The sequence below is a fragment of the Lagenorhynchus albirostris genome, chromosome 15, assembly GCF_949774975.1.
Source record: "Lagenorhynchus albirostris chromosome 15, mLagAlb1.1, whole genome shotgun sequence".
Classification (NCBI taxonomy): Eukaryota; Metazoa; Chordata; class Mammalia; order Artiodactyla; family Delphinidae; genus Lagenorhynchus; species Lagenorhynchus albirostris.
The window spans coordinates 86,721,389-86,744,913 of NC_083109.1; the positions used below are offsets into that span (position 1 = coordinate 86,721,389).

The 23,525-nt window shown below is 59.9% G+C and overlaps 1 protein-coding gene across 8 annotated transcripts in view; it reads left to right on the forward strand.

Moving 5' to 3' along the window:
- The window catches only part of MAD1L1 (mitotic arrest deficient 1 like 1), a 312,047-nt gene that overhangs the window by 241,556 nt on the left and 46,966 nt on the right, over positions 1-23,525 (forward strand). For 7 of the 8 annotated variants that reach the window (XM_060124133.1, XM_060124132.1, XM_060124134.1 and 4 more), the window contains one exon: positions 8,230-8,437. In XM_060124133.1, the coding sequence (XP_059980116.1) occupies positions 8,230-8,437 (208 nt within the window). Of the gene's footprint in view, positions 1-7,490; positions 7,839-8,229; positions 8,438-23,525 lie in introns of those variants that run through there. The other variant, XR_009535576.1, reaches the window with a different exon arrangement.

Sequence of the window (23,525 nt, forward strand, 5' to 3'; positions counted from 1 at the left end):
TCCGGGTCTCCCAGGTGCTAGGCTTGGAAGGTCCTTACAGATCAAGTTCACTGCCCTCACGCTTCAGCAGATGGAAACTGAGGCCCAGGAAGATAGGAGGCCCGGGCCGCCAGCAGGTTAGGGGCAGGACTTGAACACAGACAGGAGCGAGGCAGATGCCAGGGGACTCAGCCGTGGCCTGGACTCAGGGGGACATGGCTGTTCGTCTGAGCTTGCACAGAATCTGAGCCCGAGAAGGAGCCCCACTGGTCCGTGAGCGGAGGGCGGCGGGCTGGCTGCAGCCCCAGGGAGAAGCATTGCCGCACGCCCTGCCGTGCCCTGGGCGTGCGGGTCGCAAGGCCCAGCCCCTCGTGCGGGCTCCCCGAGGACCCGGCTCGGCTGGAGCGGGCGCAGGGGGAGCTGGACCGCGGGGGTCGTTCCTCCGCAGTCACGGACCGGGACGTCTCTCCACCCCCTCGGCCAGTGGGATGTTTTTGTTTAGCCAGTAATTGCACCCACACGTCAAAGGAAGGTTCAAAACTTTTCCTTTTGAGATTCTCGTCAGTGTCTCAACAGTTTCCTCAGCTGCAAATCAAACAAGGCAACAAATTTTTAGCAGAAGATTAGAGCCATTTTTCCCCTTTCTTCCTCAAAACTGTCACGCAGCAGCAGATTTCAGCAAATTTGTTCGTGCTCTTCCGTCTGCCTCAGCGGCGCCAGCCCCCCGACACACCCTTCACGGTGCCACGAGCCCCCTGTGCCCATGGCCCTGCGTGCCCGGGATGACGGCCGGCACCCCTTCCCCGGACCCAGGGAGCGGGAAGCCCTGGCCAGCCGGCCCTGCGACTCCCCCGTTCTGGTCCCAGCTGGGCCTCTGGTTTCTCAACCGCAGGACACTGTGCAGTCCTAACTGTCACCCACTCCTTCTGCAAACGTTTACTTGACGTGCAGCGCCTGCCGCCCTAACCTTTGGGGGAGACAGGTGACGGGACAGAGTTGAAAGCGTCACGAGCTGGTAGGCGCTGTGGACAGACGGAGCGGGGAGGGGGCGTGCTGGGGGCTCTGCTGCCACGTCCCCGCCACCTCCTCTCAGTGGGTCCTCACGGGGCACTGGGGTCCCCTCACTAGTCTGGGGGGCGGGACAAAGCCCTGTCCTCACGGAGCCCCTGCCTCCCTCCTCTCCAAGGAAGGAAGGAGGGAGGGAGGAGGGGAGGAAGGAGTGGCCGGGGAGGGCCTCCTTGCTGCGGGAGGGGTGGCGCAGCGAGCAGAGCCCCCAGTGGGCTGAACCTCGACCCCCTCTCACGCAGCCTGGCCACGTGGTCCTGTTGGCTCCTGACCCCTGGCAGCCTCATCGGGCCTGTGTGAGGGAGGATGGGGTCTGGGTAGCCTCCTTGTACCCCGAGGTGCCCGTGTCCAGTCCAGCCGGGCCATGGGGACTGGTCCACCCTGGCACCGGGGAACAGCATCTGGCCCCGCGGTCCGTACTGCTTCTCCGTTCCAGGCCCATCAGACTCCCGGGGGAACCAGCCGGCCTCAGGCCCCCTCGTCTGACAAAAGGGCTCTTCAGCCTTGGCTTCCTGAGCACCGAGTGGAAGGTTCCAGGTGGCAGGGTCTGTGGCAAACCCCAGCCCCTCAGGGCTGTCGCAACCCACCCAGGAGGCGCCTCTGGAAGGCCGTGCTGGAAGTCCAGGCTGGCCGCAGGCGACACAGGCCTGAGTCGGCTGGGCTGGCCGGGCTCCAGCCAGGCCATTTTAGGGAGGGCAGCTGGTCAGAGCCAGGTGCCAAGACCTGCCCTGAGGACGGTGGTCTTGACAGTGAGTAGGGTCTTGGTGTGGAGTTCCAGGCCACAGCGGGGCCGCGCGGGAGCCCTTGCGCTGGAGGGGGTGTGAGAGCCGAAGCCAGGAAGCCGGGATCGACCAGGTCGTTCAGCCCAGACCTGCTGCCGCAGGAGCCGCGGGGGCGTGGAGACGCGCGGCGGGCAGCGCCCGTGCCGCAGCAGTGGGGCCGGCACCCCCTGCAGGCCCGAGGCCGGCCCGGCCCAGCACGTACTTCCTGCGGAGCCAAGCGCCTCTCCGCCGCTGGAGGCTGGGGCGGCGTGTGGAGGGAAGCCTGGAGCCGCACCAGGCTCTCCGTAGCAGATGGAGCGTCCACACACGTCCTACTGTTTGTTTTCCCTGTTTTCTTTCATTTCTCTTTTTTCAAAACAGCTTTATTGAGATACAATTTACATATCACAGAACTCACCTTTTTGAAGTGTACAGTTCAGTGGTTTTTCATATTTTCACAGATAATGAGCAACCATCCCCGCACAATTTCAGAACATTTTTATCATCTCGAAAGGAAACGCTGTTCCCTTCAGCTGTCACCCCACTCTCCCCCGCCCCCACTCCAGCCTCAAGCAACCAGCAGTCTGCTTTCGGTTTCTATCGATTTCCTCGTTTTGGACGTTTCCCATGAATGGAGTCATATGTGTGGCCTTTTGAGACTGGCTTCTTTCCCTGAGCGCAGTGTGTTCAGGGATCATTTGTGCTGTAGTAGGTGTCGGGGCTTCCTTTTTATGGCTGAATAGTACTCCGTTGTGCGGATGGACCACACTGTGTCAGTGCACTCGTCAGCTCCTGGACACTTGAGCGGTTATCGTGACTGATGCTGCTTTGAACATGTGCGTGCAAGTCGCTGTGTGGACGTGTGTTTTTATTCTTCTGGGGGGTGTACCTGGGCGTAGAATCGCTGGTCACGTGGTAGCTCTGTCTTTAATTGTCTGCGGAGCTGTTTCCCGCAAGGGCCTCCCCGTCTTCCATTCCCAGCAGCGATAGGAGGACAGTTTCTCCCTGCCTCGCTGAGACTGACTTTGTCATTCTAGCCACCTCGATGGGTGCAGTGACGTCTCACTGTGACTTTTTTTTCCGTTCCGCTGCTTACTAATGGCGTGACGCTGAGTGTCCTTCTGTGTGCTTATTGGCCGTCTGTAAGTCTTCCTTGGAGAAAGCTTTATTCAGGTGCTTTGCCCGTCTTTACGTAAGCTTGTTTTGGTTTTGTTGTTTTCTTCTGTTGTTGTTGCTGAGTTGTAAGAGTTTCATATGTTCTGGATACAAGTCTCTTCCCAGATGAGTGACTTGCAGATGTTTTCTAACACTCTGTGGGTTGTTTTTTCACTGCCTTGGTGATGTGTGCTTTGAGGAAGTCTTTCATTCTGAGGACGTCCAATTTGTCTACTTTTTCTTTTGTTCCTTGTTTCTAGTGTCACATTGAAGAATCCGAGACCAAATCCAGTGTCGTGAAGCATTACACCTGTATTTTCTTCCACGTGTCGTGTAATGCTGGCTCTTATGTTTAGGGTGTTTTATCCATTTTGAGGTCGTTTTCGTGTCTGGTGTGAGGTTAGGATCCAGGTTGGTGCTCTTGCATGCGGGTGTCCAGTTAGTTGTCCAGCCCCTTTTCCTGGTGGGGGGCCTTGGCACCCGCGTCGAGCATTGGCCAACCGTAGAGGCAGGGGCACTTCCTGGACACTCGACCTGACCCTGTGCCGGCTCTGCTGTCTTGGCCGCCATCGCCTGGTCGTAAGTTTGAGGGTCAGAGTGTGAGTCCCAGGGGCCGTGGACACTCTCACTCCCTGGGCAGAATGGCGTTAGCAGACCCCGTGCAGCTGTCCTGTCTGTTGTGACCCGGACTTAAGGCTGAGTCACAAAGGCCTGGGCCCGGGGGCTGCCACCCCCTTGCTGGGACCCTGGGGCCCCCGGGGCGGGGGCTGGGGCTCCGTCTCGCTCCTCAGGAGACTCCTTCAGTTACCTGCTGCCTTGTTACAAACACCCCACAGCTTAGTGGCTTAAAGCAGCTGGCATCCTGTTTCTCGCGAGTGTCTGTCTGGTGGCTCTGCCAGTCTCTCCCGGGCTCTCGCACTGCTTCCAGCAGGTGGACTTGCTGGGCTGCCCCCCGCCTCCCGGGCTGGAGGCCCCATGCCTCCCTCCCTGCAGCCTGCATCCCAGGGAGGCTCCACGGCATCTTCGCCTGCAGGCTCGGGCCTCATGCCCCACTTGGCCTGGAGCCAGGGCGAGCAGGGCCTTCGCCGGGGAATTCTGGGGGCGGTGGGCATGACGCGGCCCTCTGCCCTTCACGCTCACGGTGTCCCAGCGCAGGCAGAGGGAGCGTCTTCGTCCCGTCCCTGGGGTGGGGCTGTGGGTGTAGTAACCCTGAGGCAGGAGCAGAGGCCCCGGCTTCCGGCGCCAGACGCTCACTTCGGCACCTGCAGGTTTCGCAGGCTTGTCACTTCCCCCAGTTCATCTGAGCTGCGAGCATTTGCCCCTCTGGTCTGGTCTGGTCTGGTTTGGTTAAGCCCTGCTGGTTCTCCCTGTGATCCTTCAATCCTGTCACCCACTGCAGTGTTTTCTTTCCTTCATTCCCGTCAAGGGGAAGCCGGTGGTCAGACACCGTGCTCTGGGATGGGAGCGGTAGCTCCCCTTCCTGCCCGTGGGGTGTCAGGCGTTTCCACAGCAGCGTCCTGCCCCCGACCCTGATGTCCAGGTGCCGTCTTCCCCGATTCTCCCCACATCTGCTGGGCAGGATGACCCTGAGGCTCGACAGGTCCAACGCCTCGGCCAAGGGTCACTGGTGACCTTGGGATCAGTCTCTGTGCCCAGCTCCCTGCCCGGGCCCTCCCGGGGCGTCAGCATGTGAGTCCTGAGCAGGCAGAGAGGTGGGCGTGAAGCCAGTGGTCAGCATGGCCAGACTGGGAGAGCTTGTGGCCTGGGGGGAAGGGGGACCCTTGAATATCTGAGGTAAAGGAGAGGGGTGCAGCCCGGTGGATTCAGCCTGCCAGCCCGCTTTTGCTTTGCACGATTAAAGGGTTGAAGACAAATGAGGAAGAGCAGCTCTAGGGACACTGGAGGGGGCTGTGCAGGGCGGGGCTGTGTGTCCACGGCGCCCAGAGCTCCTTCCTTCCTTCCCCCCTCCTTCCTTCCCCCCTCCCTCCTTCCCCGCTCCCTCCTTCCTTCCCCTCTCCCTCCTTCCTTCCCCCCTCCCTCCTTCCTTCCCCTCCCTCCCTCCTTCCTTCCCCCTCCCTCCTTCCTTCTCCCCCTCCCTCCTTCCTTCCCCCCTCCCTCCTTCTTCCTTCCCCCCTCCCTCCTTCTTCCTTCCCCCCCTCCCTCCTTCTTCCTTCCCCCCTCCTTCCTTCCCCCCGTCCCTCCTTCCTTCCCCCCCCCGTCTCTCCTTCCTTCCCCATCAGCTGACCTGCTAGGACAGAGATGGTGTGACTAGCACCGCCTGACGCATGTGCTCTCCGGCCCTTTGCAGAGCACATCTGCCCTCGTCCTCTCCCTGTACCCCCCTGACCCCAGACCCACGGGGAACATGAGTTCCCGCTGCACCCGGCCCACCTCCCGTCTGCCGCGGGGCCCTCTGCCAGGGTGCGCAGGGCAGATGGATTCCATACGCCTGGCTGTGTCTCCCAGAGTGTTAGAATCGGATGAAATAACGATCCCTTCCAACCCTGACAGTCTGTGATTCACTCGGAGTTCCAGGATGTCTCTTTATCCTTCGAGGTTTTTACAAGGTTCTCAGAAGCCTGGGAGGCGCCGGCTGCCAGCCCTCTGCCTTCCGCCAGGCTCTCTCCCCCTCTCCCGCCCTCTCTCTGCCTGCGGCAGGGAGGGGGTGTCTCCATGCTCCCCTCCCTCCCTTTTGGGGTCACTTTCGGGGGCTCTGAGCTGGCGGCTGGCCGAGGGCTGGCCAGTGGTGGCCACACAACTTGGCTCCCGCGCTGGGACTGTTCCGCTGAGTGAGCGTCCACCCCTGGCCTCCCTCCCGGGGGATTCGACGATCTGAGTGAAGGGTGCCATTTCTGCCGCCCCCCGGAAGAGGGAGCTGTGGGCAGAAGTCACAGCTGGGAGGGTGGGTTGTCCGGGAAGGAATCTCGGTGTCCGGGCAGGAGGGAGATGCCCACTCAGCTGGCCCAGCATCCCTTGTGAGAGGCGGGCGGGCCCGGGCCTGGGCCACTGCCCCTCAGCCCAGGACACTCCCGTGTCTCTGTCTCAGCACCGGGTGGGAGGGATGCCCAGGCCCCCCTCAGCCCTCGCCCTGGGAGGCCCAGGGAGTGACGGCCAAAGAGACTTGGCCTCTACCTTGACCTCCGAAGCCTCCGACCTGCGCTACCCCTCCTGGCAGACGCCCGGGGCTGAGCCGTGGGGACAGCAGCTGGGCGGAGCAGAGGCGCTGCCTCCTGAGTTTACTCGTCGGCGGTCTGTTTGCTGACCGCCTGGGCCCTTCTCATCTGTTGGGGTGACTCTTGGTGGCAAAACCCGACGCCAGTGAGCTTTGCGGGGCGGGGGATTCACTGATGCTCGCGCCTGGAAAGCTGAGGCAGAGCTGACCTGTGCCTAGAAGCACCCATGAACTCACTTGGTGCACATTCTAGAAACTTCGTATTGAAACACGTGTACGTACGGGAAAGCACACACGTCAGGATTGAGTGTCTCTCACCGACCGCGCTCGGTCACCAGCGTCCAGACCAGCACAGACCCGAGTCCCCTCCCAGCTCTGCCTTTGGCCCCGACCTCGTCCTGTGGTGTCAGCGGCCACCCCATGTCTGTCCGCCAGGTCCGGCTGGTCTGTTCCGCTCTGTGTGAGAGGGTTGCCCACGTCGTCCTGCATGCAGACCTTCGCTCTCACTGACACACGGTCCTCCGTGGGGGACACCCCCCCCCACCCTGTGTGATTTGTCTGGCTTTTTCTTGTTTATTCGTGTGGGCTCTTTGTATGTTCTGGATGTGAGTCCTTTGTCAGATTTATGTGTTTCATGTATCTCCCACTCTGTTGGTTCCCTTTTTACTCTTTTGATAAATAGAAGTTCTTAATTTTTATAAGTCCAGTTTATTTTTTCTTTCACTTGTTTAGCCCGTTTTGAACCTTGTTTAAGAACCTTCGTCTACTCCCGGGTCACAAAGACGTCCCTATATTCTCTCCTAAACCTTTGCGTGTAGCTTTGCTGTCACTCAGGAGTGATGTTTGTGTGGTGTGAGGTCAAGGTCAAGGTCATGTGGGCATCCAGTTGACCCTGCAGCATGTACTGGGGAGACCCTCCTTTCCCCATTGGCCCTCAGCACCTGCCTCGGTCACTGCAGATTTGTAACGTGCGGTGATGCCTCTCCCACAAGGTCGCCACAGCCGCCCTGGGCCCTGGGTTTTGCGTGTGGATTTCAGGCCATTCAGCACCCACTTAATCAAACGCCTCCCCTGATGTCCGGCCCCCTTCACACTCTGCCGGGCTGACCTTGTTCCCCTGTGGCTGGCGGGCTCCTACCAGCCGGGAGGGGAAGAGGTGGGTTGTGTCCGCAGACAGTTGAGGGTCTCGTCAACTTGGAAGGGAGCGTAACCCTGACTCCTTAGGTGTGGGTGTGTCCAAAGGGGACAACCGCACTTCAGCCAGGGGTCAGGGTCACCTTGGTAGCGGGGAGCGTCCACACGGTGTGATGAGAAGGTACTTAACCTCTGGGGTCTTCCTCCCCTAATCTTGACCCCAGGTAACGGTGAGGAAAGTGTTGGCCACATCCCGACAGCAGGGCATCTTCAGGACGCCCGAGCGGCATCCTCCACACTCTGAAGGTCACCCAAAACAAAGCCCAGAAAACCGCCAGCCCAGAGGAGCCGCGGAAATCGGACAGCTAAAAGTCCCGTGGGGTCCCGCAGGACGGATCTGGGAACAGAAAAGGGCATTTGGAGGAAACTAAGGAGTTGAGAAGGAAGGAGGGAGTTTAGTTAGGCTGGCGTCAGTGTTCGCTTTCGAACTGTAACAGGTGCACGGCTGATGTCACGTGTCAGTAACGGGACCGTGTGGGGCACGTGGGGACTCTGCTTCAGCGTCAGTTTTAGTAAGTTGGGTTTTTTTGTTTGTTTGTTTTTAAATCTTAAAAAACGGGTTCCACTCTTAAAGACCATGAGATAGGAGGGTCGCTGAGAGGCGCTGAGAGGCTGGCGAGAGGCCCAGAGGCGTTGGGGTGTTTGCTGATGGTGTCTGAAAGCGCCGCACCTTGAAGAGACCTCCCTCCCGGTAGCTGGTACTTGGCAAGACTCAGAGAAGGGGGCTCGTGTGCCGAGTTCTGACGATGCTCTGAAGATGGGTTGGGTGGGCTTTCTGTTTGCTCCCCCGTTTAATGGAGGCCACAGCCCAGGGAGGGGGGCTGGGACCCCACAGGCCGGGCTCGGGTTCCCCTTTGCTCTCGCTCCACGAGGGGCTCTGACCTCCTGCCTGTGGTCCCGCAGGGGGACTACGACCAGAGCAGAGCCAAGGTGCTGCACCTGAGCCTGAACCCAGCCGGCGCGGCGAGGCAGCGGCTCCACGAGGACCGGCAGCGGCTGCGTGAGGAGTGCGCGCGGCTGCGGGAGCTGGTCCACGCCCTGGAGGCCGGCGGCGCCGTCCCCCCCGACCTGGAGGCCGCCGCGGGGCTGCCCTCGTCCGGGGCGGTGGCAGGTAGGCCCCCGTCCGTCCGTCCGTCTGTCCGTCTGTCCAGCCCGTGCAGGCAGCTAGGCTGTGGGCATCCCCGGGGCTGTGCGGGAGGCTTGGTGGTGCCGGCCTGCAGAGCGGCAGGAGGTGACACAGGCGCGATGAGGACCCGATGGCTGGAGCCCTGCCGACCCCTGAAACAAGTTAGTATCGTTTAGCAGTTTCTACGCATGTGAGTAAACCCAGTACTCCGTGGAAGCGGGGGCCATCTTTCACCATCTGAGTACATTTCAGGGACCCAGCGAGCCCTCCGCAGGGGTCTGTGAGGAACCCAGGAAGCTGCCTTTTCTGTCACGCGGGTCTCGCCTGCTCTGCAGTTCTAACCCAGGGCCACAGCCTCTGACCTCGCAGCTCGTCTCTCCAGGGCAGTGCAGTGACCGCTGAGCCTGTCCCCGGCACGCCGCGGTCACCAGGTCCCGCCCTAGTGCAGAGAGAGGTGGGTCCATCAGTGCCAAGGAGGGAGGGGACCCTCTGGAGGCTCCATTTTCCCAGGGGTCACCCAGTCCGGCCCCACGGGGAGGCTGTGCTGTCGGAGGGTGCCCAGCACTGCTGCCCACGGGTGGCTGGGAGGAGGGCTCTGCTCGCTGCCCCCTCAGTGGCGTCCGCAGACGTCTGCGTCGAGAGCGCCAGGCTGCTGTTTTCTTGCCATTCGCCACGTGCATTTCTGAGTGGCTTTTCCGCCGGGAAGCCCTTCCCCACTTCCCCTTCCCATGTTTGTCATCTCTTCCCGCGTGCCCACTGCGGCTGGAGTTGGGAAGTGGGTGCAGCCGTCCTCTTGTCTGGAGCAGGGGTCTGTGCGTCGCCCGTTGCCAGGCTCGTAGGTGTAGCCCCCCTCCGGCCCATCTGCTTCCACCGTCTACCTTGCGTGGAACCAGCCTTTCTCGAAGTGCCTGAGGTCAGCGGTCCCCGCCCCGTGAGACCGTGGAGGTGGGCGGCCGCCCTCGGCACCTGGGGCACAGGGGCTCTACGAGGCCAAGCGCTCGGTCAGCCAGGCCTGAGCTTGGGCCCCAGCTGTGCGTTCCCTACACCACCCGCGCCGAGGCTGCAGGGTCTCGAGGGCCAGGCTGAGCCCGGCCGTCCTGCGGGAGCCACGCTCCGTCCCTGCTCCCTGGTGCTGTTCCGTCCTTCTCCGTCTTGTCCCCCTTCCCATGGCATCCTGAGCGCGTTGTGGTCCCAGGACCCTCGGCCCAGTGTCCTCTGTGAGATGGGGGGTCCGTGCACCATCTTGGCTTCAGCTGTGACCCCACGGTGCGGAATCAGTGCGGTTTGCCATCTTCCACCTGAACTCTGCGCCTCCTGGTTTTACAGGATTGCAGCTGCCCTTCAGTTGCTCTCCCGAGGTCGCGTGCTGGGCTCATGGACGGTGAGCACACACGTGTCGTGTGAAGCGCACGCCCTCCTGCGGACACGCACGCGCATGCCCGTTCACACCTTGTGCCGGCCTCTCCCATCTTGTCTTCAGAGGGGGCGGTGGCCTCTGTGCAGGGCTGGCTCTTGGATCAGAGCATCCAGTCATGACCACGACGAGAAACGGGCAGAGGCGTGCCCAGGACAGAGCTCTCTCCCGCCCGCAGGTCGGAGCAGAGACGGTTACTGCCGCAGCGCGAGGCCCCCAGGGCTCAGGACCCCCGCGTGCCGCCCCTCGGGGTGCTGCTTTGCTCGCCTGGCCTTTCAGCTGGCGCTCCTACACAAACTCCTCACTTTGTACTTTTCATCGGCAGCAGCCAGACGGAGAGGGTCCTGGCATCCCGGCCTGGAAAGCACAGGCCTTCTGTTCCTGGGGCAGAAACAGAGCCCCCCATGCCGCTCGGACTGGCGGTGTCGGCTGCCCAGGTGCCCCCGTGGCCGTTCTGCGGCCAAACCCCGGCTCAGCCGCAAAGACTGCCGTGGGGGTGGGGGTCGGGGCAGGTGGCCAGCGTCCCGCCCTCCCCGGTGAAGGCCAGGAGAGGCCTCTTGCAGGGTCCTCAGCAAGTGGGCGGCCGCATTACTGTTTCTCCCCGTGTTCCTCCCAGCCGCGGCTCCAGCGCCTCTTCTCGAGCGGCCTGTGTGTCCTTGACAAATTCACAAGCTGAAGATGCAGGCGCGGGCACCTCGAGGTGGCTCTTTGCGCTCTGGAAGGACTCGTGCCGTCTAATGCGACAGATCATTTGCCCAGTGAGGTCTGTCACTCCTTCCGACCAGCGGCTCTGTGCTCAGCTGTGGGGACACAGCTGCTTGGAGCCTCCCAAGGGCGCCGTGACACGTGCCCACAGACGCTGTGGGCTTCCAGGCAGAGACGGCCCGTCGGACCGTCCTCCTCGAGGCCCCACAGCAAGAGGGACAGCGGCAAACCTTTGGGATCCGGACAGTCGGTGGGCGGGTGGTCCAATGGTGAGCAAGCTCAGGAAGCCGCGGTCGAGGCAGGAACCACGCTGACTGACGCCACAAACCTCCCCAGAGGCCTAGGGCAGCAGGGGGCGCTGGGGGAGGGGCGTGACCGGCAAGCTTGCTTGGGGGTGTGGTCAAGGGGCAGGAAGGGTTCCCAGACCTTCACCCAACTCTGCGTGGTGGGCCGTGGCCTCTCTCCCAGCAGAAGTGAGAAATGCAAGTCGGCACAGCGGTTTCTTCTCCTGGAGCAGCCGTTCCCAAGGGGTGGTTCCCAGGCGGGCAGCAGGCGCCCCAGGAACATGTGGGCCATGCAGGTCCTCGGGCGCCGTCTCAGGCCTGCGGGGTTCCGGGGCAGCCCACGTCCTCCCGCATGTCTGTGAGCTGCGGCTCCAGAGACGCTGTGGACAGGGCCCATCCAGGACGAGAGCCGGCAGTGGAGCCGAGGGATGAGGCTGGTGGATGCCCGGACGCCCTCGCCCTCCCCTTTCGCCCCGTGGAGCCTAACCAGCTCCGGAGGAGACCCGAAAGCACTGACCCCGGAGGCAGCCGGCCGGACCCTGGGCTGAGCTGACAGGCCAGGAGGACCCACCGCTGGCTGTGACCAGGGAGCCAGAGCAACAAGTAGAAAAACGCACCTGGAGGGCGCAGGCGGCCAGAGTGCAGGGAACCTCCAAAACACTGCGTCCTCAGAGAGACAAGGACGGACTTCCAACAGCAAAGCACAAGCAAGAGACTGCAGATTTTTCAAAATGAAAAACAACAAACTTCTGGAAGTTAGAAATATCCAAGAGTTAAATGAAAATCTAAACAGCAGATTTATGAGATAAAATTTAGAAGGTTTATCTGAAAAGCAGAAGAACAAGGCGACGGGCTGGGAAGCAGGAGATAAAGCTGAGGAAACGCGGGGAGCCGCCCGGCCCGCGAGGTCCGCCGAGTCGCAGGGCTGCAGGAGAGGCGGGGTCGCAGGTCACACCGGCACCGTGTGGGTGGATGAAAGGGCCCCCCCAGGGGAAAAGCGGGTCACTTGTCAAAGGCCAGGCATCAGAAGAGCTTCCTTCTTAGCAGCAGCCCTGGTGCTGGAAAGCCGTGGGCACTGCTCCAGGTTCCCAGAAGAGCCCGGCGGCAGCCCCGGCCCACACCCGTGCTCCAGCAAACCCGGAAAAGCTCACCATGCGCCCCATCTCAGGAGGCTGTCAGAGGATGTGCCCAGCAGAGGAGACGAAGCGCAGAGAGCCCGAGACGCCAGCCTGGGACACGTGTGGGGGAGGAGCAAGCCCTGGCTGGAGCGGGTCAGAGGCTCTGGGCCTCTTTCAGGCCAGGGGGTCGTCAGGACGTAACTGGCCCGTGTCTCAGGGGGCATTGTGGCCCAGGCCTTGCCATGCCGCGTGCCCCGTGCCCCTGGGCCCGCTGCCCTGGCTGCACGGAGCCGCCGCCCTGCCCGGGGCACCCATCTCTCGTCTCCTGTTTACATCTGCTGCCACCGCAGGGTTAGGAAGCTCCCACGTGGGTCAGCAAAGAGGTGCGGCTGCGTTAGCGATGGGTGCACAGAAAAGTCAGCGAACGGAAGACAGGACGGCGTCAGCTCCAGGGAAGACAGGATGCTGTGCAGGAAAAGCGAGGAATCCTCGTCTGCCACAGCCCAGCTCCAGCAGCACCTACTGTCCTAACAGTCCTGGGGCCTGGGAGGAGGAGGACAGGAGGAGGGGCACGTGCGAGCCGGCAGGGGGTCAGCCACTTAACACCAAGGTAATCGGAGTCGGAGTCGTTGGCCGGAGGAGGAGAGGACCTGCTGGGCGTGACTGGGCTCTAAACCACGCACGTGGGAATAAAAATAAAGCGTAAAGCTTAAGACAAAGCCCAGGGCAGTCTTGCGACGGCCTGGCGAGTGCCAGGTCCACAGAGGCTTGGGCCGGTCCTGTGACGGAGACGGGGCAGCAGAGGCTGAGAACGGCAGCCTGAGCCTCGTTTAGGAGCTGCGTGGACCCAGTGGGGCCGGGGCGGCAGAGTGGGGGGTGCCCTGTGCTGACACGTCCTGGGCTGGACCCAGCGGGCTGGCGGCCCACCAGAGTGTGGGCGGGAAAGGAGGAGTCATTCGGTCACTCCACTTCCCTCCTCATGGGACCAAGAGGAGGGTGGCCAGGTCAGCTCTCGGGATCCTCGGGGGAGCGTCCCCGCTGAAGCCACGTGGGCAAGGGAGCCCCGCCACCGTGTTCGTAGCCTGCAGTCACCCACGGCCTCGCTCCGGGGGTGTCCAGCTCTTGCAGACACCCTGTGGTCCTCCGTCCGCGCTCTCAGGCCAGCCGCACGCTCCTTCTGTTGGCCAGTGGAGCAGCTGAGGCTCAGGGCGCTGGCCACTTCTCACAGCCCAGGGTCAGCCCCGCCCCGGGGAGCCATGCGAGCGGCCAGGTGCCTCGCTGCTGGCTCTTACGCGCCCGGGAGGCAGATGCCGGTGGCGCTGCCACAGCCGGATGGGTGGCTGGCCGGCCTGGGGACTGCGCACAGTGGTCAGGTACCGGCCTCCGTGGAGGCGAGGCCGCGTGTGTCTGTTTCTGCCTTGCCAGGCGGAGGCACAGTTTGGCAAACTCCCTCCCCGGGCCCCCCGCATCTGCCTCGGTACCCAGGGCTGCAGCAGCGGGGCCAGGCTGCCGGGCTCTGAGCTGTAACCTGCCTCCAACCGTAGAAAGAAGTCTCAGCACGTGGAGGCCCCTGACCTCCAAAGACGCGTCCTGGAGAGTCGGGCACCAGCAAAGGCCCCGCCCCACATACACCGCCCGCTTTTCCCTGTGGGCCTCACGGGCCAGCCTGCCCCACCCCTGGACGGGTCCTGTCTGCCGTGCACACAGCGTGGCCTTCGAGCTGGGCCTGCAGAAGGCCCCCGGGGGTCGTGTGGGTGGCCGGGACGGAGCCGGACCAACAGCACAGGGTGCCCCCGTCTCCTGAGGACTTCCGGGCTCGCCGTCAACACACCAGGAGCCGCTCCGGGCGCTGGGGGTGGAGGTGCCCAGCCTCAGGTACTGCGTTCCGACACGCAGGGGATGCTTGTCTCCGGGCGTTCCTGGACCTTTGACAAAGGAGTCGCTGAAGAACCCCTACCAAGGCCGCGCCCTCGGCTGGCAGGAGCCTGAAACCTCAGCCCCCAGCACTGGCTGTGCTCCTTGCATGACCCCACACCTTACCCAGCCTGGGCCGGAGAGATTGTTCATTGCGGTTTAATTAGGTAAAGAATTAACGTTAAAATAATCTAATCTTGGGCTTCCCTGGTGGCGCAGTGGTTGAGAGTCCGCCTGCCGATGCAGGGGACACGGGTTCGTGCCCCGGTCCGGGAGGATCCCACATGCCGTGGAGCGGCTGGGCCCGTGGGCTATGACCGCTGGGCCTGCGCGTCTGGAGCCTGTGCTCCGCAGCGGGAGAGGCCACAACAGTGAGAGGCCCGCGTACCGCAAAAAAAAAAAAAAAAAAAAAATCTTGTCAGAGCGACACACGGAAGGCGTTCAAAATTGTCTCTGTCTGACTGTGCAGTGCAGCTGATCCCGAGAGGTCCCTGGAGGAGGGACGCCGAGGGCCCTCCCTGGAGCCCGTCCGTTCTGCCCAGGGGGGAGGGCGCCCCTGCAGCAGCTGCGCTGCCTGGGCTTCATCTTGGTTCTGCTGCTCTCTCCAGACGGGGGCTCACCCCCTTCCCGCTTCAGCCGGCGCGCGGGCCAGCTGGGCTCTCCAGATGTGGGGCGTGGTGGGCGGGCTTCTCTGAGTCGCTGCTGTCCCCCGGGCCTCCGTGAGTGCAGGTGTGATGGCAGCTGGGGAGATAGCGCGGACTCGCTGAGGCTCCGGAAGCCGTAGCACCTGCTTCCCGAGCCGGCAGCCACGCAGGGGCCAGCTGGACGTCAGCAAGGGAAAAGCCACGGGAACGAGGCGGCCTCAGGGCAGGCCCTGGGTGTGGGGATTGTGTTTGCAGGGAGGCACAGGGGGCAGGGGGGCACCTGGCGGGAGCAGGCCGTACTGGATTGACACTCGCTCGGGAACGCGTCACGGGGAGCAAGGAGGCCCAGACAGCTGCGGGTCACTGGTGAGGGCGCTGAGGCTCCACGTGGCTCGGCGCCCGACACGAGGTGATGGACTCGGGGTTTGCTGTGGCCCCCGGTCTGGCTGCCCGAGGCTTAGAGGTGGCTGTAACGTAGAGCCGAGAGCTGTGCTCGGCTCAGGTGCTGGCCGCTGGCCACTTCGAGCCTTTGGGGAGCAGCTGAGAGCCCCCAGCCCGCAGCGAGAGGAGTCCTGCCCTGTGCTTTTCCCAGCTCGTCATCCTCTGCTGGAGGGACCACCGCTGAACAGGCGGGAAGACCGGGAAAGTAGGAGGCAGAGGCGAGAATCGGGAATTGCGCCCCGGCCCGTTCCCGGGTGGGTTACCGGGAGCAGCAGGCGTGCCTGGGTCTCAGGCTTCCTCCCTTCCCTGCCCGCCCCAGCAGAACAGCGTTGCCGTCCGCACCCGTCACCTCCCGGCCTTGCAGCAGGTGGCGGGGAGGCCTGCTGGGGTCCTTGGGGCACCGTTGTCTGGCCAGCCCGAGCCGCATGCGCCAGGTGGATCTTAAAAGCACCGCAGAGGCTTCACACCGAGCTGATGTCGGAACCTGAGCCCACAAGAGCGTGGGTCGGATGCAGCCATACACCATTAGCAAACCTGAAAACCAAAGACAGGAAGTAACTGTGCGTGTTCCTGTGAGCGCTAGTGCGTTTCTTCAGGGCGGGCACTGGGGCAGGATTGCCGGGTCACGTGGTCAGTGGGCCACTGGCTTCGCGGCTGGCCGTGCGCCCCCGCCCCCACCGGGGTGGGGCTCTGCGGCGGCACCAGCCCGGGGCCCTTTGTCATCCTGAGGTGTGTGCAGTGGAGTCCACCCCGTTGTAACTGGCATTTCCCTGATGGGTGAGATGTGGAGCATCTTCTGTCGCGTGTTAGCCACTCCTGTATCCCCCTGGGTGGGTGGAGTCTCTCTTCAAGTTTTTGCCCATTTTTTGTTGGATTGTTGTCTTTGGCTCGAGTTTGGGGAGTTTCATTTCCTAACAGTGTCTTTCTCAGAGCAAACGTTTTTTAAATTATTTATTTTTGGCTGCGTTGGGTCTTCGCTGCTGCACGCGGGCCTTCTCTAGTTGTGGCAAGCGGGGGCTTCTCTTGTTGCGGAGCACGGGCTCTAGGTGATCAGTTTATCTTTTATAGGAGTCAGATCTAAGAACTTTGCCAAACCCAGGTCAAGACCCTTTTTTTAATGTTTTCTGCACTAAGTCTTTTAGTTTTGCATTGAAATCTGTGATCCATTTTGTTAATTTTTGCATATGATGTGAGATTTAGATTATGGTACTTTTTTTTTTTTTCCTTTTTCCGCTGCGTTGGGTCTTTGTTGCTGCACACAGGCTACTCTTCGTTGTGGTGTGCAGGCTTCTCGTTGCTGTGGCTTCTCTTGTTGTGGAGCATGGGCTCTAGGCACAAGGGCTTCAGTAGTTGTGGCCCAATGGCTCAGTAGTTGTGGCTCACGGGCTCTAGAGCGCAGGTTCAGTAGTTGTGGCGTACGGGCTTAGTTACTGCGCGGCATGTGGCATCTTCCCAGACCGGGGATCAAACCTGTGTCCCCTGCCTTGGCAGGCAGATTCGTAACCACTGCGCCACCAGGGAAGTCCCTCGAATTTTTTTTTAATTTAAGATTTGTTTGGTGGCCAAGACTTGTGAACCACCAGATGTCCCATGTGGACCTGGTAAGGATGTGTATTCTGTCTTTTGATAAGTACGTTTAGACAGTTTACATTTAACATAATTTCTGCATACGTTTGGATTTAGGCCTACCATTTTACGATTAGTTCTGTTTGCCTTCTCTGTATTTTATTCCCATTTCCTCATTTCTACCTATTTTAAGATTATTTGAATATTTTTTAGTATTACATTTTGATTTATCTTAGTTTTTTAATTATGTTTCTAGATGCTTTTTGTTTGTTTGTTTGTTTTTGTAGTACGCGGGCCTCTCACTGTTGTGGCCTCTCCCACTGTGGAGCACAGGCTCCGGTCATGCAGGCTCAGCAGCCATGGCTCACGGGCCCAGCCACTCCGCGGCATGTGGGATCCTCCCAGACGGGGGCACGAGCCCTGCATCGGCAGGCGGACCCCCAACCACTGTGCCACCAGGGGAGCCCTAGAGACCTTTGGAAGTGACTTCTCTAGGGGTTACAATGCGCGTGCCTGACTTTCCGCAGTGCACTTGTAATTAATATTTTACCACTTGCGGATGATAAGATCCTGGAATGTCGGGGTCTTATCACAACACAGGTCTCCCACGCCCCCTCCCCCTTGTAGTAAAGCTCATTTGTATGTACCCACTGTAAAATGTTATAATTATTGCTTTTAATTGTCATTCATATTTTAAAGAACACATGCGGAAAGAAACAGTTCATGATTTTTATCTAGACATTCAGAATTGCTGTCGCTCTTTCTTCATTCCTGAAATAACAGGTTTTCCTCTGGTATCATTTCCTTTTGCTGGAAGAGCTTCCCTGGCATTTCTTTTAGGGCAAGTGTTCTGGAAACATGCTCTCGTGGTTCCCCTTTGTCGGACAGCGTCATCATCTTGCCCTTCCTCCTGGAGGGTATCCGCTGTGTGTGGAGCTCTGGGTCAGCGGTTTTCCCTTTTCTCTGCCTCTGGCCTCCGTGGTTTTTGATGAGAATCTGTAATCGTTCAGATCACTTCCTTTCTGTGTGAAGAAGAGAGCTTGACGGAAGCATGCATCAGGTCGGACGGTAGGTGCGGGTGATGGTGACACACGGGCCCCCAGCTGGGGGTCAGCGTGTGGTGTGACGGACGCGACAGACGTCACGGGTTGGGGGTGGACAGGATTCTGCAGCCCAGTGTCGGGCAGTGCCGCTTCCGGGGAGACCGAGGACGTCTCGTAGCCGCTCTCCCCACCCTGCCCCAGGCGCCTGAGGGTCCCAGCGTCTCTGTCACCTGGGGTTGGTCCCCGTTGGCTGGGTTCTTCCCAGCAGGTCAACTTTCTCCTGGTTTTTCATATGCTGCTTGGTTTTGAATTGTGTCCTGGACATTTTGAACATTTTCAGGTCTTTGTGAAGTTCTGGAGAACATACATCCTGTGGGTCTGGGTTTCAGCAGGCATCTGCCAGGTGGGCCAGTCAGCAGCTCCCGCCACCTTCCAAGGGCTGTGCTTCCACTGTCAGTTCAGTTTCAGAGCCGTTGCTGTGCTCCTCTCAGCCGTTGGGTCCTGGGCAGTGGTCTGGCCCACGGTCCAGGCCTCACGGCCCTTCAGGGTCAGACCCCCACACGCCCAGCTCAGAGGTGCCTTTTGGGGTCCGCGTGGCACAGTGGAACGTGGAATTCCCTCTCCCTCAGCTCCAACGTTCCCCGGTTCCCTAGGGCCCCCTTCACAGGCCCCTGGCCAGACGTTCAGGCCTTCACGTCCCTGCCCCGCCAGGCCCTTCCCACGGCTGCCGCAGTGTCCACGGCCACTGCCAGCGGGGGACAGAGAGGAGGGCAGTGGGGACTCCCCCCTCTCCTGGGGCCACAGCCCTGCACATAGAGAGAGGGTCCTCCCTCGGGGGTCTTGGCACCTGTCCGGCCACAGCTGCGCCTCCGCAAGATGGCCTGGTGCCGGGACAGGACGGGATGAGCACAGCCGGGAGAGCAGCCTCCTCCCGCTTCCTTCTCGGGCCAGAAAGCAGGGCTTCTCCCCACTCTCTCTGCATCCAGACCGAGTGGACCAGGGTCCAAACAACGACCGCCACCACCTCAGGACACTCAAAACTATAAAACTCACCCAGTATGCAGTAGATAGTCTGAATAGTCCTGTAACTATTGAGCAAATCGAATCCATAATCACAAAGCTTTCAAAAAACCAGCCTTCACTGGTGAACTCTACCTAAAGTTAAAAAAGAATTAACACCAGTTTATACAGTCTCTTCCCGAAAATTGAATAGAGAGCACTTTTCAGCTCCTTTTATGAAGCCAGTATTACTCTAATTTCAAAATCAATGACAAGACAAAGAACAAAACCTACAGGGATTTATTTGTTCCAGGAATGCAGGGCTGATTCAGCCTTCAAATGTCAGTTGATATAATCCACCAGATCAGCAGGATCAGATCACTTGGTGGAGTGAAAGCATTTGACAAAATTCAGTACTGATAAAAACCCAGCAAACTAGGAAAAGAGGGGAAGTTCCTCAACCAGATGCAGCTCGTCCACAAACCCTCCATCTGACATCACACTTACGGTCAGAGTCAGAGCTTTTCTCCTAAGGTCGGAAATAAGGCAGAGATGTCCACTCTCACCACCCTGGTCAGATGTACTGCAAGTCCCAGGCAGAGCAGTGAGGAAAGGAAGGGCCTGCAAAACTTTTCCTCTCTGCAGATGACATGTTCGTCTACATAGAAAATCCCAAGAAGTTAACAAAACAAAACAAAACTAGCGAAGTGAGTTCAGCATTGATTTTTGTGTATTGATCTTGTATCCTGCAACCTTGCTGAATTCACTTCATATATGATACGTGTGTGTATAATATGTATATGATATATACTAGCAGTGAACACGTGGAAGCTGAAATCTAAGACATCATACCATTCCTGTTCACTCTCCCCAAAACGAAATTCCTAGGTATAATTCTAACAAAACACGTAAAAGAGCTATAGACTGAAAACGACAGAGCATTGATTAAGAAGTCAAAGGATTTCTAAATAAATGGAGAGACACACCACGTTCACGGGTGAGGGATGCACCATCAGGAAGCTGTCCTTCTGCCCAACCTGGTCAGCACTGCGGTTAATACAGGAAAGTCGGCTCTGGGTCGGCCGTGCTTGGGATTCTGCTGCTTCTTCAGTCTGCCTGTACTTCTGTGTCTCTGGGTCAGCGATCGGCTGTCCCCTGCTTCCCTCCAGGTGGATCAGTGCCTTTGTGAAAGGCCGGGTGGATTTCCTTTTTTCATCCTTCCCAGACCTGGAGCCTGTGGCTCTGTGGCAGGATCACTCGTAGTCACCAGAAGCTGTAAAGCGCGCGGATGTGCTTTAACCGGTGAACAGGTCACCCGCCTGGTGCAGCCGCCCGCCCCGCTGCTCAGCACTGAAGTAGCCAGCGACCAACGTGCTGGTCTCCGTAAACGGTCTGCGAGAAGCCCCGAGGTCCCATGGTGCGGGGCTCTGCGGGCAGACTGCTGGACGGGGAAGGGAGAAAGTCAGAGACAGACCGCTGGGCCGGGGTGCGGGGCTGGGGGGGGCCAGCGGCAGAGAAATGCTGGGGGGGCTGGGCTGTCACACACGTCGGCGCCTGGGTTAAACCTTGCAGAACGTCCACCCCAAGTGTCAGGGTTTTGCGTGTTTAACATCTTTTAGTATAAAGGGCACCTCACTTAATTACTAATAAGGAAAAAGGTTTTATTTCCTCTTTCCTGAAAGGTCTCGTCACGATCAGAGCTCCTTTACCTCCTTTTTTATGCAGTTTGCAGAGAAGCTTAACTTCTCTTTCTTCTTGGTGATGATTTTGTATAGAAACTTTTAACTTATTTTGGAATCTCATCTATTTATTCCGTTTAAGCTTAGAAAGTTCTTTAGTGATTTGATAAATAGTTCTATTTTCTTCTGTGATTTTTATTTTTGGCTCTGTTTTACATTTAAAGATCTAATCTACTTGGAACTTGTTTTGGTACGTGGTGTATGGTCAGGATTTGAATTGATTTTTTCCCCAGGTCAGTAAACAGTTGCCGTAGTGCCCTTTATCAGATAGTCGTTCCTTGCCCTGTAGGTTTGTAATGCGTCCCTATCTGTTTCCATGGTTTCTGTTTTTTTATTCCATTTTTCTGTTCCACATTTTTAGTAATTATAACTGAAATTAGGTTTGAGTATCTGGTGTAGAACATGGCATTCCCCTATTTTCCTCTCATTTAGATTTTCTTACCTGTTTGTTATTCTGAATGAATTTCAGAAGTGCTTTGTCAAGTTCAAGAAAAAGCTGTGAGGATTTGGTTGTTCTTGACGTTGCATTAAAGGTATAAATTACTTCGGTAGGCGAATTTTCAGCTCCGTCGCATTCTCTGTCTCTGGGTAGGTGAGGGGAGCGTCAGGCCTGTGGAACAAAGAGCGGCCTGAGGCAGGGCCCCCTTCTCGCCCGGGGTCGGGGTGCTCCAAGCCCCTCTGCTGGCGCCAGTCCCACTCCGGCCACCGGCCGCCGCTGGACTGGGTCTAGAAACACGGGATCCAGGCCTCCCTCCTCCACCAGGTGGGCCTGTGAGGCTCCCTGGTGCTCTGGGTCCCAAGCCCCTCCGCCCTCCTCCCGCTCTCAGGGTTCTCCCGTGGTCGCCTCTGCGTTGCTTCCCGTACACAGACAGCCGTGTGCGGCGGGGGGAGTGGGGAAAGAGCCTTCGCCATCTGCCTGGTGTAGACAGAACCCCTCACGTCTACCTTGAACAAGGTCCCCGTGACCCTGCCCTTCAGCCCGGGCTCAGAGCCCTGGGTCCCGATCTCCCCCGACTCCTGCATCCAAGATCGCTCTGCCCCAGCCCTGCTTCCCACCTGCCAGACGGCTCACGACCCCGTGTCCCCGTGGGGGGGTTGGCCACCTGTCAGCAGCAGGGGGGGCCTTGGTGCCAGGGTGAGGAAAGAGCAGTGCGGGGGCCGAGGGTGTGCGCCCCTCTGACTCTGGGCGCTGCTCTGCGGGGCTGTGGTCCAGCTGCATGCCCGCCTCACCCAGCGCCGGCCCTAAGGTGTTGACGGGCAGACAGACAGATAGATGGACACAATGTGAGGGAGGCTCCCAGCCCCTGGGGTATTGGAACCCTTAGCTTCATGAATTTCTTTTTGTTCATTTAAGTGAATTTTTAGTCCCAGAGGAAAGGGCCTCTTGAGCCGGTTGAGGGAGGAGCTGCTGTCCTGGCAGCGGTCCTGGCTTCGCAGGTCCCGGGTCTCGGCTGGTGAGAGGCAGAACCGGCCACACTCGCTCCCGGAACGCCCGCTGCAGGCCCCGCTGTGTGACCGGGGCCAGTGTCTGCCCCCGCTCAGCCCCCTCGGCTCTGAGCTGAGGCTGGTCACCCTTCCAGGCCGTCGTGACTGCATCCCCGGAGCACAGAGCCCACAGGGAGCAGTGAGGATGGTGACAGCTGCCATCCTCCAGCCCCATCGGCCCGGCCGCGCAGGAGCCTGTCTGTCAGGCAGAATCTCCTCTGTCTGGAGAGACAGGAATGGCCCGAGAGTCCTTGGCCCAGCAGCTGCCCCGACCCAGTCATAGAAGGCGGCTCAGGCTAAAGCGTCCACTTCAGAGACGGGACCTGAGCCCCACAGACCTTGGAAGCCGAGGATGGACGTCGCCAGGTGGCCCGGGCGGCAGAGGTCTTGGACCGCCTGGGCAGGGCACGTCCCTCCTCAGTGCCGCGGGCCCGCGAGCCAGAGGGGAGAGGGTCTGCACAGACTCCCCCGAGAGTGGCCAGGGGCGGGGCGCTGTCCTCACGGGCTGGGTCAGAGCGGGGGCGTGTCGGCCTGAGGGAGTGCCACCGCGGCTTCGAGTGCCTGGAGCTGCTGTGCGGTTGGCACCGTCCGCGACGTGTCTCCCGCAGAGCCCGAGACGCCCCAGGGCAGGTGGGGGGCCATGTTCTCCGCCGGTCCCGGGCCAGCCTCGAGGCCACGCCGATGTCCTCAGAGCCCCTGTAGCCCCGGAGAGGAAATGAGAGGGGAAGGTGAGCCGGGTCAGCCCGCTGGTGTGGGTGCGAGGCCGGGGCGCCAGGGCGAGCCCCCTCCTCGGCTGCTCCCAGACAGTGCGCTTTGTTGCAAACCGGTTGGCATTTTAATCACTGTGTCCCTGGCCATTCCCTCTTCACACTGTTTGTTTATTCTCTGGTGTCAGGTAATAAAGGGCAGCACCATCAATTAGGCGTTTAATTGGAGTTGTAAAGAAGCCGTGTAATTTAATCTCCGGGTTTGCAGGCAGTCAGCAGAGGAAGGGCGGGGGCGGGGCGGGGCGGGGCGGGCCCCACCCAGCCCTCCTCTCCACCGCTTCGGGGACAGAGACAGCGGCCGGGGCAAGGCCGCCCGCTCAGGAGACCGGCGGGTGGGAGCGTCCCCGGCAGAAGCGGCCCCACTGGGCCTCCATCTAGAGAAGAGCTGTGTCTGCAGCGTCGGTGGGGTCCCCATGCGTCCCTGTCGGGCTCCCAGCTCTCAGCGTGACACCCCCCGCTTGGTGTCCCGTGGCGTCGCAGAATTAGCGCGTTGGGAACTGAACTCCCCAAACTACAGTGAGATCCCGCACACACACCAGTCAGAACGGCCCAGATCCAGACCGTGGCAACAGCAAAGGCTGGCGAGGGTGTGGAGTGCCGGGGGCCCTCATCCGTGGCTGGTGGGGATGCACAACGGCACCGCCACTTTGGGCGCCCGCTTGGTGGTTTCTTACCAAACTACCATATGATCCAGCACTCACTCTCCTTAGCATTTACCCAAAGGAGTGGAAAACTTAGGTGTCCCCACGAGAACCTGGAAGCAACTGAGGTGGCCTTCAGCAGGTGACCAGCTAAATAAACTGCGGTCCATCCAGGCAATAGAATGTTATTCTCACTAAAAAGAAAGGAGCTGTCGAGTCATGAAGAAGATGGAGGAAACTTACACGCACGACACTAAGCGAAAGAAGCCAGTCTGGGATGATTGCAGATATGGGACGGTCTGGAGGGGGCAGA